Here is a 17,496-nt window from a genome sequence, read left to right on the forward strand (position 1 = left end):
TGCTTTGTTCGGGGTTGGCTCAGAGCTCGGCATGCTGTAGTGTCCCGCCTTGAGCTGCCTTGGTTACTGACTAGCAATAAGGCCAAGGTAACAGAGATAATGTGAGACGTGATGGCCTTAAGTTGTGCCCAGGGAGGATCAAGTTGGATAGTAGGAACAATTTGTTCCCCAGAAGAGTGGCAGTGCATTGGCACATGCTGCCTGGGGAGAAATGGGTTGATCGTCCCTGGAGGTGATAAAGATGTAGACGTGGCACTGAGGGACGTGGCTTTGGGCATGGGCTGGTGGTTTGTTTCTTCAGAACTGTCCTCGTTAAGCAGTGTGAGCAGTGACTGTTAACAGTAGTTGCACAACATGCGTTTGTATGTATGTATGAACACTGACGCAATAGAAACTATACATCACATGCAACATCGTGCAAAAAATTGTCTTCTGTCAATATTCTGATTATCTGCATCTTCCAGATAAACCACGTTTATTTAGGAGCTTGTTCTAGGGACATAGGGGCTTAGGACCCAAATTCAGGAAATCATTTAAAAGGAAAGGACACACAAAGATATCCCAAAATCTCTTGCTGGGAGCATCCGCTGGGGTTGTTGGGATCCTGCATTGTTGGGTCTTGCCCTCTCTGCTCTGCCTGTTTTGGACTCTGTTGTTTCCCCACATCTGGAAGGATTTCTTTGGGCTCTGTTAGCATAGTGTTTGTTAGGACAGTGCTATTTGGACACCCCTTTCCCTTCTGGACACCTGACGCCACTCAGCAGTCCCACACTGCAGCCCCTCTTCATGCTTGATGGACACCAGGTGAAAGGAAAACACCTTGATTTTTTTCAGATAATACCAAATATTCAAGAAGATAACAGCCAAATGTTCTCCACCTGCACTGAGCACTCAGCTTCCCACCCAAGGTCTTCTGTAAGTGCCCCTGTCCCAGGCAAGGAGTGCCGATAGCGCTGATTTCACCGGTGCATATGGAGTGACAGATTGTCTCTTCTGGAGTGCATTTCCATCTGTGGCAAAATTACAAATTAATTTGCTTAATTTTTTGGAGCTCTTTGATCAAGGTTACTTGATCTGTGTCGTAACTGCTCACAAAAACACAGCTCGGTATGTTCTGATTTGTTACTGAAACTGATAATTGATGGAGTATTGTAAAGCATTCTGTGCAGCTCTTTACAAGTATCCTTAGCAAAATATTTTTCTCTTACAGGAATTTGGCTTTTTTTTTTCTGCCTGAATAAATCCTCAATGCTGCTTCTTCCTCATGGTTTTAATTACAGGCTATATGAAAAGAAGCAAATCCTGTCAGATCTTGTTTGATCCATAAGAACCATATGCACTGGATCTCTGAAATAACAGACTCTTTAGAGCATGATGGGTGAGAGGCTAAGAGCTGCCAAAGGGGCAGTGCTGTGAGACAGGGCTCCCAGGGGCTGAGACCAGGCCAAGAGTTTTGAGATGTAGTGCTGTCCAGAGGCCCCATACCTGTACTGCTGCTCATGATGTGTGATATGGCTCAGATGCTTTACCTGAGCTGCCAAGCTGAGCAGCATCCTCTGAAATGAAACACCCTGCTGGGCCAGAGGGTCTGGGGAATGGGTTAGTAGCTCCTTGATAAAGATGTGATAAACGCTCCTTTTCCCTTAATTCACATATGGATCCACTGAACATGTGGATGATGGACACTGTTTAACTAGGTATCACCTTCCCAGCTGACCATGCCTGTTAATTCTTGCTGTTTAAGAGCCAGTGTTTGAAGGCAATCAGTGAGTTTTGCTGTTGAGGCTTTGTAGCAAGACTGAGAGAAGCTGGGATCTACCTGAAGAAGAGATTTTAGCTCTACATGTGAACATCTCAGAGCATGAGTGCCCCGTAAATGTGATGCGCTCCAGCCATCCATGGTGCAAAGGCACCATCTATTTCAGCTTTGCTCTGTCAGCAGCAAGAAGATGTTTACCTTTGTGACATGGCAACTGGCGTGAGGCAGCACTGTCCTCTGGAAGAAGGGATGAGGAGCACTGAGAAGCAGCTTTGCAGCAGTACCTCCATGCCCTGTAGCCCACAACACGTGCTGGTGCCAGCTGTGACCCCTGCCAGCATCCTGACATCAGCATGGCATCACAGGACGGGTTTTGCTGACCACTGTAGTAGCACACGTCCAGAGTGTGGGGCTGAGGCTCAGCAGGGAGGTGCAAAGCAGTTCATCTCTGCTTCTCTTTGCCAGATCCACAGGAGCCTGCTGACTGCTCACTGCGCGCTTCCACTTACACCCATGCTGAGCCCCCAGATTCCGGCATGGAGCATTTGCCTCTCACCTGGGGCTTTCATGGGAAGTTCTGTGTATTTTATGCCTAAGCGTGGAACAGGGCAAACAGCTCAACAGCTATTTACAAGCAGGTTTGAAATGCAGCTTAAAGATGCTCGTGAAGAACAAGTGACACCTGGCCTTCCAATGCTGAGCTGGTGTGGGCACTCAGGAGTTGATTTTTCTCGCAGTGTGATGGCACTGTTTGTCTTGTGTGGTGCTGCAACGCCACTAACCCTTGGGCTGTTCCCAGTGATATGTAGATTGTCCCTTTAGTCACCACGCTTATTTGCCAGGAGATTTCCAAAGCTGCAGCCGCCCTCCTGCTGCCCTGCTTGGTGAGCCCACCTCCAGGGGATGCAGGTCCCCCAGCCCATGGCAGTGCCCATCCCTCTGCTGACTCCCCTGGCTCACACCTTGGCCGCATCGTGAGGATTAACCAGGAGTTAGCTGGAGGTTAGTGTGCTCCCACCACTAGGGAGGAAAGGGACATTGCTTCGCTCTGCATCACCTCGTGTGAGGACCTCTTCAGTGAATACTGCACCTTTTTGATCATGAGACCTTCCTGGGATGGGAAAACCTTTTTTGTGCCTTCTACTGGAGCAAGTGTTAATGACATGAGTAGCCCCAAAGATGTGGCTGTGAGTGTCCACCATGTACAGAAGCATCAGCCTTGGTAAGTTTTGGCAGAAGCTACGCTGCTTTTTCTTCTCCAGTCACCGTTGATGTTCTTCTCAGATTTTCTTTGACTTTAATGAATTCTGGTGCACGGTCTTCCTGCTTCTCCCGCTCTTTCTCCAGCTGTAATAAAGAATAGTCATTGTTATCTGACCAACCTAAAGAACAAAAGTGCAGTCTCTACCTTAAAACCCTGGGTTCATAATTGCTGCATGTCTAGTTATTATTGCCCAGAACTGAATAACTTTGTGCTGCACACTGGTGCTCTCTTTTTCCAAAGCTATGTTCACCATCAGTCTCTTTTCTAGGTACACCAGCCCACTTGGTTTTCTCCCCAAAGAGGAACATCTCCACTAGGCAAGCAGGGGTCGCTTTATCTGAAGAGCAATTTCATTGCCAGGAGACAGTGCAGCTGTGTGGGCTGGTAGAGAGGGATGTACCCTGGCTCCCGTTTTATGGAGGGATGCCAGCACTATTCCTTGAGGGGAGCCTTAGCTACCCATCTCTTGGGTGGTTAGAACAACCTGGGGATGGCTAACAGCCTGATCCTACCTGATCCAGTCGCTGGTGCCTCTTCAGTAGCTCTTTTTCAAAGGGAGACTGCAACTTCTTGGCCTCTTCCTCTTCCTTCTTCTGCCTGAGGACCTGGTTTCGCCGTCGGTGCTCAAGAACCCTCTGCAACTCCGGCTTGCTGTCTACACTCAAGCCTCTGTAGACCAAAAGCAGACAAATGAGCTGCTCACCCACCATCCCCCTGCCTGCCTGGCAGCCCCCAGAACCCCCATCCCAAATGCTGCTGCACTGAGGTGCTGTGCCTTTCTGTGCAGAAAGGGAAATGTGCCGTCCTACTGTTATTTGTGTAGGTGACAGCTCCAGCAGTGCTGGGGGAATTTATAATAATGAAGATTTTTTTTCCACCAGCAGGGGTAGTCATTGAACTGCAGTAATTGTACTGGCAGTTCGGCTTGCTCCAGTGCTGAGGGTTTGCGATCCTTGCTGTGCCTCAGTTTAAGCTCTAATGTTTATCTCCTGCAGCTGACCCCAGCCACTTTCCTACTTGCTTCTGCCCCCTAAATACATGTAAGTGGCTGTGCAAACATCAATAAACCTTTGCTGACTTCTGGTCACACTTCATTGCAGCCACAGTTTTGTGTTGCTGAACAACAAGTTATGAAGCAGAGTTCAAGGCAGCTTTCAAAATAGGTTATCTTCTGCAATGGCAACTGGAACTGGAATAATTTTGGAAGAAGTCACAGAAGTAGTTGGCTGAAATCATGTTTTTGAGGAGGAGCTGAAGATTGCAGAGCTGCCACCAGAGCCTGACCTCCCCTGGCCTGGACTGAACACTCACTGGAATCAGCAGGCTGAGGGTATTGGAAATACCAGGGAAATAGTTGCAGGAGAGGTGTTGTAACTTGAGGGTTTCTGTGGCAGACAGGCCCAGGGCTTGACAGAAGGTAAGCCTGCTGTGGCTTGTTGGAGGCACAGAGTTTGCAGTGTTGCCTTTGAATTTGTTACTGCTCCTGGATTTAATCAGCCTGCCCTGTTAGTGCCCAGAGGTGTTGACTAAGATAAAGTTTTGTTGCACAAGCTGCTGATGTGGATTGCTTTCTGCTTCTGCCTAAGGGAGAAAGCAGAAATGGGAGCAAGCACAGATCCTCCTCTCTCCTCTCTTCCCCTCAGTATGAACATGCAGCAAACAGCAAAGCTGCCGGATTTGCTGGTGACTTAGGGTTGTGTACAGATTCTGCTCCTCCTGCTCTCTGGGAGCGCTGTGCCAACTTCCTGGCTGCCCTAAACCTGCCCAGGAGATGATAGCGATTGTGCCAGGAGATCCTGGGCAAGGATGCTTTAACCAGGCTGTGTTACAGTGTTTTAGGAATACCTGCCTGGTTCACATGACTGCGTCAGTGCTGGAGAATGGCCTGGGCACAGTCCCTATAATTCTCCTGCTTCTGGGCTGTGCCAGTACTGAGCAATGAACCCTACTGGCAGGGTTGTTGTTGGCTGAATTAACGCCTGTGCCTGACCCTCATGATGAGCACAGTTATTTTGAACAGAGGCTCCACTCTTTTTTGATTTGGAATCAAAGTGTGGCTGAGTGTCAGAGTGTTTTTTAGGGCATTTTGAAAATGTTTGAAAATAATCTGTCACATCAGAGAAGAGTGTTTTGGTGGGTTAAACCCCATGTCTGTGTGCAAATGGCAGGGTTTATCCCTCCCTCCAACCACAGGTGGTGCTGGTGCCGGTGCTGGGCTCTGCACTGCCGTGACCTCCCCTCACCTCTTGTGGTTCATCAGCAGCTCCCGGTGCAGCTCCTGATGGCTCTTGGAGGCTTTGACAGGGTTGAGAAGCTTTTTAGGTTTGATCAGGTCTGGATTCCCATCTATGCAGTCCGGGTGAGTCGTGATGCTCCCACTGTCAGAGTGCTCCTGCTGTATTTCTGTGTACATCGACGCTGGAAGACAAGAGAGGTGTTGGCGGGTGGGGTGCACCCATGGGAGCCCACCTGTGCTCTGCTCCCTGGGTGAGAGCAGCTGTGCTGGGGTGCTTGGTGCACCTTTAGAAAATATTTGCTTTGAAGAGACACGTATTAATTAGATCACTTCTAAATGACTTGCCAGCCACTCGCTTCTGTGGATGCAGCAGCTGATGCCAAGGACTAATTAGTGTAAGATCAGCTGAGCCGGAGCTAACAGCAGGAGCAGGGCTGGAGCTGCAGGACTTGGGGGTCCTGGGAAGTGCTGCTGTGGCTGACATGTCTCATCAGCATGGGTTTTGCTGATACTCTGCTGCCCTAAAAGTCAGGATTCTTCCCAATGCTAAGGAAAGTGTAGTTCATATGTGCAGCCCAGGATCACACTGTAATAATTTGTGTGTTCTGGATGTAGGAACAAGGGCCCATTCTTTTCCAAGCAGTGACAGGTTGGATTTCAGGTAAACCACAGGGCAAGCTCACTGCTGTCATTTCCCAAGTGCTCTACATCTCACCTTTATAAAAAAGCCCACACAAAAGGAGTGCAAAGCACAAATTTTAAGACAAGCTGCATTCTGTGGGCTGCGCTTTAAGCACAGAGTGCAGTTGTGATGGCTGCAATTATGCCAGGGCATGGCCCTCATGGGAAGAGCCATTCATTCCTGAGGACTCACTCAATGAATATGGGAGTTCAGTGGCAAGAACAAAAAGTACCAGAAAAAGAGTGTAGGCAGCTTCAAGTGCTCTGTTATTACAGTATTTTGGGGTACCTAATGGGAAGGCATACGGGTTGATGGAGCAGCAAGGAAAACAGCTTTTGTTCAGTAATGCTGTCTCCCTCTCTTATCGCAGTCTCACGTACAAAAGGAATAAAATCCTTTTAAAAGAGAAATCAATAAAATAAAAAAAAGAAAGCAAGTAAAAGGCTGGGTCATTCTTTTATAGGCAGTAAGTACTCTGCGAATGTAAAGTGGATTGCAATCAAACAGAATTGTGTAAGAAATCATACTGCTGAAGAAATGATTCAGTATCAAACAACTTCGCATTGAATGTTAATGTGGGCAGTGCCCTGCTGCTCTGGGAACAAGGGAAAACAGATTGGAGTCCGTGAAGAGTGTAATTGGGGTGAATGGTTCGGTACATATTCAAAGGGCGTGGGGAAGCAGAGGTTTCCTGTACCAGATTGTCTTCCTCCAGGATGGCAAGTGCTATTGGTGAGGGAAGGAGCTGAGCGCTGAGGCTGCACCTTGCCCTGCTTGTGGTTACGTGGGGTGAAGGCAGTGCGGTTTGATGGCTGATTGCTGCTCAATGAAAGCTGGTTTTGGAACTGTGGAAAGTGCATTGGGTGTTCACTGGGGTTACATTGCTGGAGTCCGTAATTCTACTTTGTCCCTTTTCTGGGGTTCTTGTTTTCCATGGGAAAAGAGGCGAGCAAAAGGCAAGAAAGGAAGGTACAAAAGCAAAGTGTTGTTTTGCTGTCAGTGAAATGGGCGAGCTCCCCTTTCCCATGGCAAAGCAGTGGCTTTATTCTGCAAACAAAAAAAGGAACTTCAAAGAGCACCGGGTGTTTTCAGTGAGAGCACCGCTTGCAGGCTGTGCTACAGGAGGCGATCTGGGAAGGAACCACAAACCTCTCGACAGGAACCCCACTTTAAATCTTCACAACACATTGGTGTGGAAGAATTCAAGGAATGTCTGCATTTGCATGGAGGGTAAAAAGAAAAATGAGGCCTGGAGCACCGCTTGGGGTTATGCTGGGAGTAAGGCCGGGGCATTCTTTCTGCTACAGGCTGGCAGAGAGGGATCCTGGGCAAAATGCTTCTCTCACAGTAGATCTGTCATCTTCAAGACACATTGTAATTCATGCCCATGTATAGGGAGACAGACTGCTATCAGGCTGCGCTTTGTCATTATTTATGGTGCCAGCAGTGTAAATCAGGGCAGGTCTCTGCGGAGGATTTACAGCAGGATGTCTGGTTTTGCATGATTCAGCCATAGATCAATGAACAAGCGTCAGCTCCGGCACCTCCTGGGCCACTGCCATAAATCCATACAGCCATAGGTGCCAGGCAGTTTTATATTGTTCTTGGCAAGATATAAACAAAAAAATGCATGTGCGTTCTGACACCCTCAGCTGTACTCGGAAAGACAGTGTGACCTTTCAGACAGATCTGCTTTGGACTGTTGCTTTTCAAAAGTAGCTGTGTTTGCTTCAACACATTCAGCCTTTTGCTTGCTCTTAAATATTTTCCCTTTCCATGTTTCTAGAAGCCTGAAGCTCTCTAGGAAAGCTGTGTTTCCATGTGACTTGTGTGTACACACAGAGCAGGAGTGCCTGGACCAGGGGGCTGAGGCTGCTGGTGGATATTGGGATGAGCTCCCTGCCTTCCTCTGCCCCATGGGAAACCCCTTTGGAAGGGCTCAGCTCTCAGGGGTGCTGGAGACCTACTGCCCCCACCCAGGCATAGGGCTGCCTCGAGGAGAAAAATGACTTTTTAATAGCTTGGTCTGCTCTGACTTCAAGCAAAGCTCAAATTCCTGGAAATCCGTATAAATCCTGGGGGACTTTTGGTAAAATTGCAAGTCTGCAATCCTTGCCCAAATTGCTCAGTCCCAATCTTTTGAGAAGAAGAAAATCTGTTTTGGAATGACATTAATTGCCTTGGGGCTGCAGGAGGTGCCCTCTGTAGAGCATTTATGTTGAGTTTCACAGCTTTGTCCATGCATGTGGGGCTGTTCCTCTGCACGGCAGCCACGCAGCCTGCACTGCTCCCACTGCTGGGATGAAAATAATGCCCACGAGTTCTGTAAGGGGATTGTAGGGCTGGGCAGGCAGGTAAACGGGGCGCTGCTCTGGCTGCCCAGCTTCAGCTGCCCTTCCTGAGGGGAAAGCGCTAAAGGGATCAGAAGGAAAATGGAGTGTTTTCAGTCAAAGTGTGGCAGACTTTTATTTCTGCTGAGAACTGATTTCCTGACAGGAGCATCTGGGGAGAGGTTTTTCAGGAACTGCAGGAAACGATCAAACTGCTCTTGTTAAAAATATTTTATGGGAGTCCCTTTCTGGGCAGAGAATGAAACCTCTGTGAAATGTCATCCCTGTACAGATGGGCACAGGGCTTTGCTCTGGGAATGGCAGCTAGGGTCAGAGAGGCACTGCTTGTAATTCTGTGTAACCTGGTGCTTGGAGGGAGAGATGAAACAGGAGAGAATCACATAATCATAGAATCATTAAGGTTGGAGAAGACCACTAAGATCACCAAGTCCAACCACCAACCCACCTCCACCATGCCCATAACCACATCCCTCAGTGCCACATCTCCACAGTCCTCAAACACCTCACCAGGTGTCCCCCATGGACAGTGACCCCCCCAGTCCCTGGGCAGTATGTGCCAGTGCATCATCACTATTTCTGAGAAGAAATTGTTCCTAATACCCAACCAAAATGCAGATTTACAACTCACAGCCCTGGCTCTGAGTTTGTAAGGCCACTGAGTTGAGGTTTTGTGGGCAGAATTGGCCACTGGGAGAAGAGCCTCTGGTTTCTGAGTGCCTGGCGTTTGTTTGTGAATACATATTTTCAGGGAAGCAGCAGATTAACGATGGGCTGCTGAACGGAGCTTGGCACACACATCCCACAGGGAAGGAGACTGCAAACCACCGTACCTAACACAGGTTGCCCAAGCAGGTTTAAAGCTACCTGCACAAGTAATCAGAGCTGTGCCATAATATGAGTTTAAAAGCCTCATCTCACCTGAAATCAGTGATTTTTTAAAACGAAACTCCAAACAAAACTTTCTCAACATCCCTACATTGTGCTGCATCAGCAGCTCGGCAGCGTTGCGTCCCAGGGGCTGGCATGCTCCTTTTGCTTGTCACCGGACAGCCGCGTCATCCATCAGAGATAAGCGTGGTACGGAATGGAAGCAAAGAGCCTTTGTCTGCTTTTAATCTAGGGTTTTGAATAATTAAGCAGGCCGAATTCTGGTATTTATAATGCAATGAGGCAAATGTAATTTGATGTGGCCGCTGTGGGAAACGTGTCCCAGCCGTGAGGTCGCTCCTTGGAGCATTGGGTGCCGAAAGTCAGAAATAAACCCCGTGGGGTCAGAAAGGGAAAGAACCACAGTGGAGCATGCAAGTCTCTGCCCTGCCCTCTCTTCTAGCTGAAGGTTGGCATGTTGGTTAATGATTTCATTTAATCACCTTGGACTGTGGTAAGCAAGGTGCTGGAGCTGGGATCCCGCTGTTAACAATTACCAGGGACGCCCACCCTCTGAGCAGCATGTGGAGCAACTCGATTTGTTTTGTTAAGCAATGACAGATGCTCAACAGTCCTTGCTAATCACAAACTTATTTTTAATATATCATCAAATGTTTGCCGTGTGCCTTTCCCTATGTGGAGACACGCATCAATCATTAATAAATGTTTTAAGGTAGCTCAAAGGGATTTTCTGGAATGCAGAGAAAATCATTTCCCGTTGAGCTGCGGCTACATCAGCAGTACCCCCTGTCCCACCTAACTCCTTTCTAAGAACATCAAATTTTGCCATGCATTGGTTTAGGGAATATCTTGTGGGATATGGGTCTGTTTTCTGGGCAGCTCTAAAGTGCTATGGAAACCTAATACATCCCAAACTAAACTTAAAGCAGGGTCCAGAGACACCTGTGCACAAATAGGGGTGCGGTGCAGAACCCCGTGGGGCTCAGCAGTCCCTGCCCAAGGCAGAGAGGGGACACGGGGACGTGGGGACACAGGGATGTGGGGGCCCTTTGCTTACCTGATTTCTGCAGTGTGCCCCTGGGGAGCCCAGGGGCCCCGTGCTGCCCCGTGTCCCATGACATGGGGCCAGGTGGCCGCTTCTGCCTTCTGTGCTCGCTCTTCTGGCCTTTGGGTCTGTGAGGCTCCCCGGCTCCTGCCTGGTCTCTCCAGTGGGGTGAGGATGGAGGCTCACATGGATGCCACCTCCCTGCCGCCCCACGGGGACCCTGTAGACCCCAAAAGTTGCTCCCTTTGCTCTTCACTGCCGGCTGATGTTTCCGCAGAAAATCAATAAGCCAGTGGGTTTTCTCACCCCCGCAAAGAGAAGAGCTCTTGGTGTGCACAGCCACAGAGGGGTTGTGCCCCTGCTCCACAGAAGGCGATTTCTCCTGAGTGTGCCTTAAACCACGCTCCCGGAGAAATCAGATCGGCCCAGAGGAAGCCGCACGCCCACTCTCTTTAGCAAAGCACTGCAACAGCAAAGCCCGGCACCAGGGCAACCGCTCGTGTTATCGTGATCGTTCCCGGCACGTTGCGACACCACTGCGCCAGCACCCCAGCACCGCGCCGTCCTGGGGACAAGAGCACGGGGGGAGTGTGGGGCTGGGAGCAGCCTGGCCTGTGCCCAGGGGCTGTCCTGGCACCAGGGGATGCGGAGATGGAGGAGAGGAGTGGAAGTGGCCCAGCAGCCTCCTTGGGCTCTTGGTGGCTGCTGGTGCTGCCCTTTGCCCCATGCCAGGCTTGAAGATGCTCACTGGTCCTGGGAGGTGGGCAGGGATGAGGTAAATCCATTTCCATCCAGACAGAAGGGATAAGGAAAGTGGGGGCACTACCAGTTGTGGGGTGTGCTCCCAGCCCCATGAAGAAAGAGGCCAGGGTCCTCATTCCCTCATTTCCACCTCTCCACGTTTTGCTCCTCTCCATGCCCCAGTGCTGTCCCCCATCCCAGCTGTGTTTTCCAGCCAAGGGCTCAGTGATGCTGGATTCCTCCCTGCTCGCCCTGCAGATCCTCACTCACCTGAACTGCCACCTGTGGGCCTCCTGCTGCTGCTGGCACATCGGGGCTGGAGGGAATATTCCTTCTGGAAGAGAGGAGAGGAGGGAATGGGCAAGGACTGTGCAGGTTTTGCCCTATAACAGAGGATGAGATGGAGAGCTGGTGGTTCCGGCACCTCTGACATCACTCCAGCACCTCTCTGACACGGCTCCAGCATGCCACCCAACAGCCATGGTCCTCAGTGCCATGCCAGGCTTTAACTCATAGAGTGCTCGGCTCCTCTGGCCCTGCTGGGCTGTGTTGCTATTAAATCTCCATTCCCAGATCTGAGTGGGAGGGAGCACCTCTGCCAGCTTTACTCAGGTTCCCAAACCTGGGCAAATGCAATGGGGACTGTGGTGGTGACCATTTCAAGGCAGTCAGTGGGTTTAAACGCAGTAAAGCAATATAAATAGTAGGTAGTCTCACTTTGTATTTTATTGGTCTGTTACTCCCCATATTTCAGTGCATCTCCCCTGACATTAGGGACGTTAGTGGGCACAGTGCTGATGGGTTGATGGTTGGACCAGATGATCTCAATGGTCTTTTCCAAACTTTATGATTCTATGATTCTGTGACTCCAATGCATGTCAAAGAGCTCCTGCATCAATTTATGGAGGCATTTCTTCCTGTGGAGGCTGCCTTGAACTTCTGGCTCTGGGAAGGAATCCTGCTCTCCAGCTCCAGCTCCTGCAGCTTAAGACCATCAACCCTGAACAAACCATTGATCAGTGGTCCTGCACATGGGTGCTCTGATAGCTGGATGGCTGGGGATTGGGGATCATGTTTGTGCTGTGCTGAAAGCAGTTATAGAAAGGAACCATCATCTTGGAAAGGGAGCGGAGAGTGGCTTCAGATACGCTAAGATGGATACAAGTGCCATTAAGATGCAGCACCACAGCATTGATCTTGCACAGTAACAAAAGTCTGAGCTAATGAATGAGGCAAGAAATTGCTACAGTCAGATGGTGGCAATAAGGAGGTATTTGCGTGTACGAAGTGCCACCCAGACTGAGAACTGATCAGAGTCTGCCCTGAAGAAGCAGCAGCAGGGCTGGAGGTTGCCCAACTTGTGGGACAGGGTGCTTAGAGCTTGACTACAAGCTGCAACATGGTGAGCTACAGCCAACACATCTTAGTGTTTCAATGGTAGTTGATTGAACTATTGCTCAGCCCAGAGGCTTTGAAGGAAGTTGTGATGACCTGCAACTTGCTGCCAGATCAAAGCCAGCATTTCTGTGTGTGATGAAGCCACAGTACATGAGATGTAGAGGTAATCTACATTGCATCTAGTAGCTTCATTCTATAAACCCCAAACACTTCTGCCCACTGTTCACAGTGCTCCATGTGAAAATGTCACTGACACGCTCCTGAACATGGAGGTTGTGTAAACTGTTGCCCAAATCTCACAGATTATTGCTGAATTCTGCTCTATCTGTGCTCATTTGCAGCAGCTGGGAGCAATCCAGAACACGGTGAAATCATCCACTGGAAGAAAGTTCTGAGGATTAGTGAGACTTTTTCCCATCTGTGATGTAAACGTACAGCAATCTGCTGGGCTGATTGTTTGCTGCAGTCTCTGCCAAGCTGGTGCACATGCTTGCTGGGATGATCCCACTTGCTTTTTAAGGAGAAACACTGAGAAAATGGGCAAAGTGTCCCAACTTAGCATGGCTTCTGCCTCCCATTGGATGTGGTTTGGGCTCCTCTGTCTCAAGGGCATAGTGATGATCGGTGAGGAGTTTGGCTCTGCCCATTCTCTGCCCACCTCACAGTGGCACAGCACCATTTTGCAATTGGGAGCAGCTGTGGCATCGTGCAGAGGGATGTGGCTGCCATGCAGGGTCCCTGTGCTGCAGCCTGACTACCCCTCATAGGGACCCAGTGTTGCTTCAAGGCGGTGCAGGATGCAGGAGTGATGTGGGACAGCCCAAACCCTAATCCTGTTCCCTTCTTCAGGTGGGCACACACCTGCCTGCAGGTGCTTGGGTTCATCACCCTGAGCTTGTGTTGCTCCTTGTCCCTGCCCATGGTCGTTCTCACTATCATGTTGCAAAGGGCTTTAAGAAAGATCGAATTCTTGGTGTTATGTTTCATTCTTGTTGTTTTGACCTCCACAAATCTGCAGCGCTTCTTTTGCTAGGGGCAAGCGGCCACCTCGGGGGTTCCAGGCACTCTCAGTCCGTGGCTTTGGGCATGCAGAGGGGGCCGTGCTGTGTCCTGCTGTGCCTATGCAGCTCCAGGGGTGCACTGGGCCGGTGGCCACTCTGTGCTGAGTCAAGTGGAAAATTGTGAATGCTTCATGTAGAGCTTTTATTCATAAAGTTGTCTGTTATTCATAAAGACAACAGCATTGGACAGGGATGAGCGCCGTACTGACCTCTGTGTGGCTTTGTCACAGACACCACTGGTGGTCGGGCAGCAACACAGCCCTCCTACAGGGCACAATGGGGAATGGGGACCGACTTCATGAGCTGCTCAAAGAGATCCCAGTTCTCACCCTGCACTATGTTGGCAATACCAACATCAACCGCCCAAGCATTGCTAGCAGCGGGTGGGAGGTTGCAGTGGGTGAGCAATGATTTTAACCTGTCTCAGGAGCTTGTCTTCACCTGGCGCTTTAGGGTTGGTAGTGCTGATGCTATTTCTGCTATTTCTAGGGATGCCGCTGCCTGCACGGGAAGAGCATCACTCAGTGGCACAATGGGCTCTGGCAGCTGCGGAACAAATTGCTGTCATGCTGCAGAGAGACCATTAAGGAACACTGAAGGGCCTTGAAGGATGAGCTTTGCAGAAAGTGAGGCTTGTGGCACATGAGTGATAGGGACAGCATTTATTCCATGCATTGTGCTGACAGCCTAGAAGCTCAGTGTCACATAAAGAGACTGCATGAAAGTAGGGAAAATGATGTTTATAACGTGCAGGGCAGGAGGAAAAGGGCTGCAAGGGACGGGGTTTGGCTGCAAATGGAGGAAGCAGCAGAGAAGTGAAGCATCCCCACTAGGGCAGGGATTTTGTGAAGGCAGCAGGTGCACTGGAGCGAACCCCCGGAGCAGAGGGCAGCAGCAAAGCAGCGAAGCCTTTAATTTCATTAGTTCATTTCTATTTGGGGACTGCTGAGCCATCCCCAACCTGGCAGCTGCTGCGTGGCCATGCAGTGATTTCCATGCTCTCCCTACAGGTGCATTGGGCACTGTGCTTTGAGACAAGGGAGCACTGTGGATCCCAACTGCCATCTGGGTTTGGATGTGCTCCCATGGCCAGTGCCACAAAACCATGTTGTGGGGCTGCTTCTCCAGCCTTGTGTCATCGGTGTCACTGTGCCAGGATGGCACCATGCTGGCCCTGCTGAGGCCATTTCCTCCGTGTGCTCTGCAGCCCTGGCATGGAGCAGCCCTTTCCCTTCCCATTGCCTCTCTTCTGCCAGCCACAGACACAGTGCCTCTTGTTTGCCTTATTCCACTGTAAGGGCCCAGGATTTTTGTAGTTGGGGTAAGGGTTTCCAAGCTCTTGAATGGCAAGAGCCAGCTTTTTCATCCTGTAGAGCTTTCATCTAACACCATGGACTTTTAAAATCTCCTTTTAACATTGCCCTGGCATTGCATCACTGTTCCCTGTCAGACGGGTTCTGCAGATGGTGCTGAGTGTGGTGCCAGCTGTGTGCCCATGTGGTGAGGTTGCTTTGGGTCTCACCTGCTTGGGTTTGGTCACACTGCTCAGTGCTCAGCCCTGGCTGCTTGTCCCATTCCCGTGGAGAAACTCAGTGTGGGCACCAGGTGCTGCTGTGCTGAACAACGGCCACCGCCAGCACTGGCGTTCTGCCTCTTGTTGTTTTCACCCAGCAGCAGAGCAAAGCTCTCCTAATCTCAGCTCATCTGACATTAGTGCAAAGTGACACTCTTGGGAATTTGGGGACAGAAGAACTTTCCCTGGGGAAATGGCTGCGGTGCAAACCCTGGTGCTGTTTTTGTGTGATTGTTGGAAGAGTTTCTTTCAGGGGCTGATGCTATGTGGAGCAGTGAGGATCTGTGAGCAGGGAACCCTGGGCTGGCTCTGGTCCTTGCCTTATAGCACAGGGCTCCGGGCAAAGCCCCGTGTCCTGCTGTCAGTGCTGATGCCAGAGGAGGTTTATGGGAGCAGCTGCAGCCTTTGAAAGCAGCCATGTCCTTGGAGCCCCGCTGGCAGCCTTTCCAGCCCCTTTTGTTGTGGAGCAGAGCATTGCCTTGCACTCCACATCCCTGCTGCTGACCCTTGGATGCTGCTCTGCTCTGAGCCTGGCAGGGGCTCAGCTGAGACTGCTGACAGGCAGCACTGGCGTGCAGTGCAGAGCCCTCCTTCTGCTCCCATGTATCCCCAGAGCTGTGCCCGGTAGTGCCCTGTGCTGCTTTCTTGCAGGGGCTGTAGGGGAAGCAGAGCTCTGCTGCCCACCCCATGCACCCTCCCTGCCCCTTAGGTAAAGCACTGAGCCGTAAGCCCTGCTGGCAGCGCTCTGCTTGGAGAGAGGGAGCGGCAACAGAGCTGCCCCAGAGCCATCAGGAGGATGGCACAGATGGGTGGGAGCACTGAGTTCCAAGCCAAGGCTGACATAACCAGCTTATTGCCCCGGCCTCAATAATGCTGTGCACATGTGCACGGATGAAGATCAGGTGCCAGTTTTGGGTCACTGGGCGCTGCTTGGGCGTAATTGGGGTCCTAGCCCAGCTCTTTTTTGAGGGATTTTCATTTAAATTTCATTTTAACTTTCTGATAGAGGGTGAAAGGAGGGTGTGGAAGTTTGGATTCCTTGAAGCTTGATACTGGACAGGGGGAAAGCAGGAGGACCTTCCTGGTATTGCTCCTGACAAATTGAAAATGCATTCTTAAAGCATTCTGTAAGCCGAGTAGCTTTATGCGGGTCAGGAACTCAGACAGCCCTTCTGTTTTTCCTGACCTACTGGAGGGAGCTGGAAGGGGAGCTGTGGAAGAGCTGACACCAGAGCAGGGCAGCCCAACCACATGGTGGTGACATATCTCCAGGCAAAGTGACACCCAAAGACATCCACAGCACAGCCACCTCCAGCACCTCTGAGTGGCTCAGGGCCTCTCAGCACTGCTCCCTTCAGAGCTCTATGGCCGCTCTCCTAAGGGATGTGTGCTTGTCATCGCGTGCTGTGGGGTGGTGGCTCACCCCGGCTTCCATCAGCTGGAAGCAAGGAAGTGATGATGGGCAGTGGGGACCAAACCTGGGTGCAAGCTTAGTGCTACAACTTGCTCTGCAAGGCTGATGTTTCTCCCCATCACCTCCTTGCTGTCCCCAGAGGCCCAGCAGGGCCCCAGCACTGAACCATCAGGTGGCACTACTTAAGAGCCGCTCAGTCCCACTATAATCCCCTTCTGCTGTCACCACCTGTAGCACACGGCGAGCAAAACAAGCCCCACGTGAGCAAACAGTGCCCTCTCCCCAAACCCCCCATTCTTCCCGCACCCACATACCTTCTTCCCATGTGCTCCTCCCATTGTTCAGGACTTCGGCTGTGCCCCACTGGCACCGTCCCTGCTATGCCCGTGGGTTCTGGCGGCCACGCAGCTCCCGGTGCCCTCTCTGTCCCCACGGGGAGAGGCGGGTGAGCTCCAGCCTGTTTGCAGTGGGGCCGGCCGGGAGGGTTCCCTTCTCCTCCCTTCTCCCAGCACGTGGAGAACTCATTTTCTTCGTGCACCTCACGGCTGGCGCGCACCCAGGCTCTGCCCGGGCACAAAGGCAGCTTTCATGCTGCGGATGCCCGGTTTCTAAGCCGGGCTCCGTATTTTGAGAGGCTGTGGAAGATTACAGTAATTGCACTTGACAGGGCAAGATGTCACAGGACGCGGATTCGCTCAGCTGCGGGGCCCCGGCACCCAGCAGTCCTCGCTTGTGGCATCCTTTCTGGCTTGTTCTCTGGTGCTTTGCTGAAATAAATTGTTACCCCAAAATAAGGCAGGACAGCCCCTGAGACCCGGCTCTGCAGCAGCGCTGGATTTTGCAGATCTGATCCTGTGGATGCCCCCGGGGGCTGCAGCCACCGCTCTGGGCAGGGCTCGGGGTCTGCGCAAGTTGGGAACACCATACTGCGACTGAGTGTGCTCACCCAGGTAGGCACTGTCTGCATCTCTGCACCTTCCGAAGCAGTGGGGAGATGGAAAAACAACCTCATGTGGGGCTTGCTGTCCATCAGCCATCACCCTTAATTAGCAAATTAAATTTTCTAAGTAATCGTGGCACTTGA

At 51.0% G+C, this 17,496-nt stretch overlaps 1 protein-coding gene across 1 annotated transcript; it reads right to left on the bottom strand.

Moving 5' to 3' along the window:
- Positions 1-2,998: 2,998 nt before the first annotated feature.
- FAM107A (family with sequence similarity 107 member A) lies at positions 2,999-16,750 on the bottom strand (the record flags this gene model as incomplete). Its single annotated transcript, XM_079540141.1, has 5 exons — positions 2,999-3,106; positions 3,536-3,692; positions 5,267-5,441; positions 11,237-11,300; positions 16,727-16,750. The coding sequence occupies 5 exons, from the start codon at positions 16,748-16,750 to the stop codon at positions 2,999-3,001; spliced, it is 528 nt and encodes a 175-aa protein (XP_079396267.1).
- Between the last annotated feature and the right edge of the window lie 746 nt (positions 16,751-17,496).

The sequence above is a fragment of the Tetrao urogallus genome (assembly GCF_951394365.1).
Source record: "Tetrao urogallus genome assembly, chromosome: 10".
Lineage (NCBI taxonomy): Eukaryota > Metazoa > Chordata > Aves > Galliformes > Phasianidae > Tetrao > Tetrao urogallus.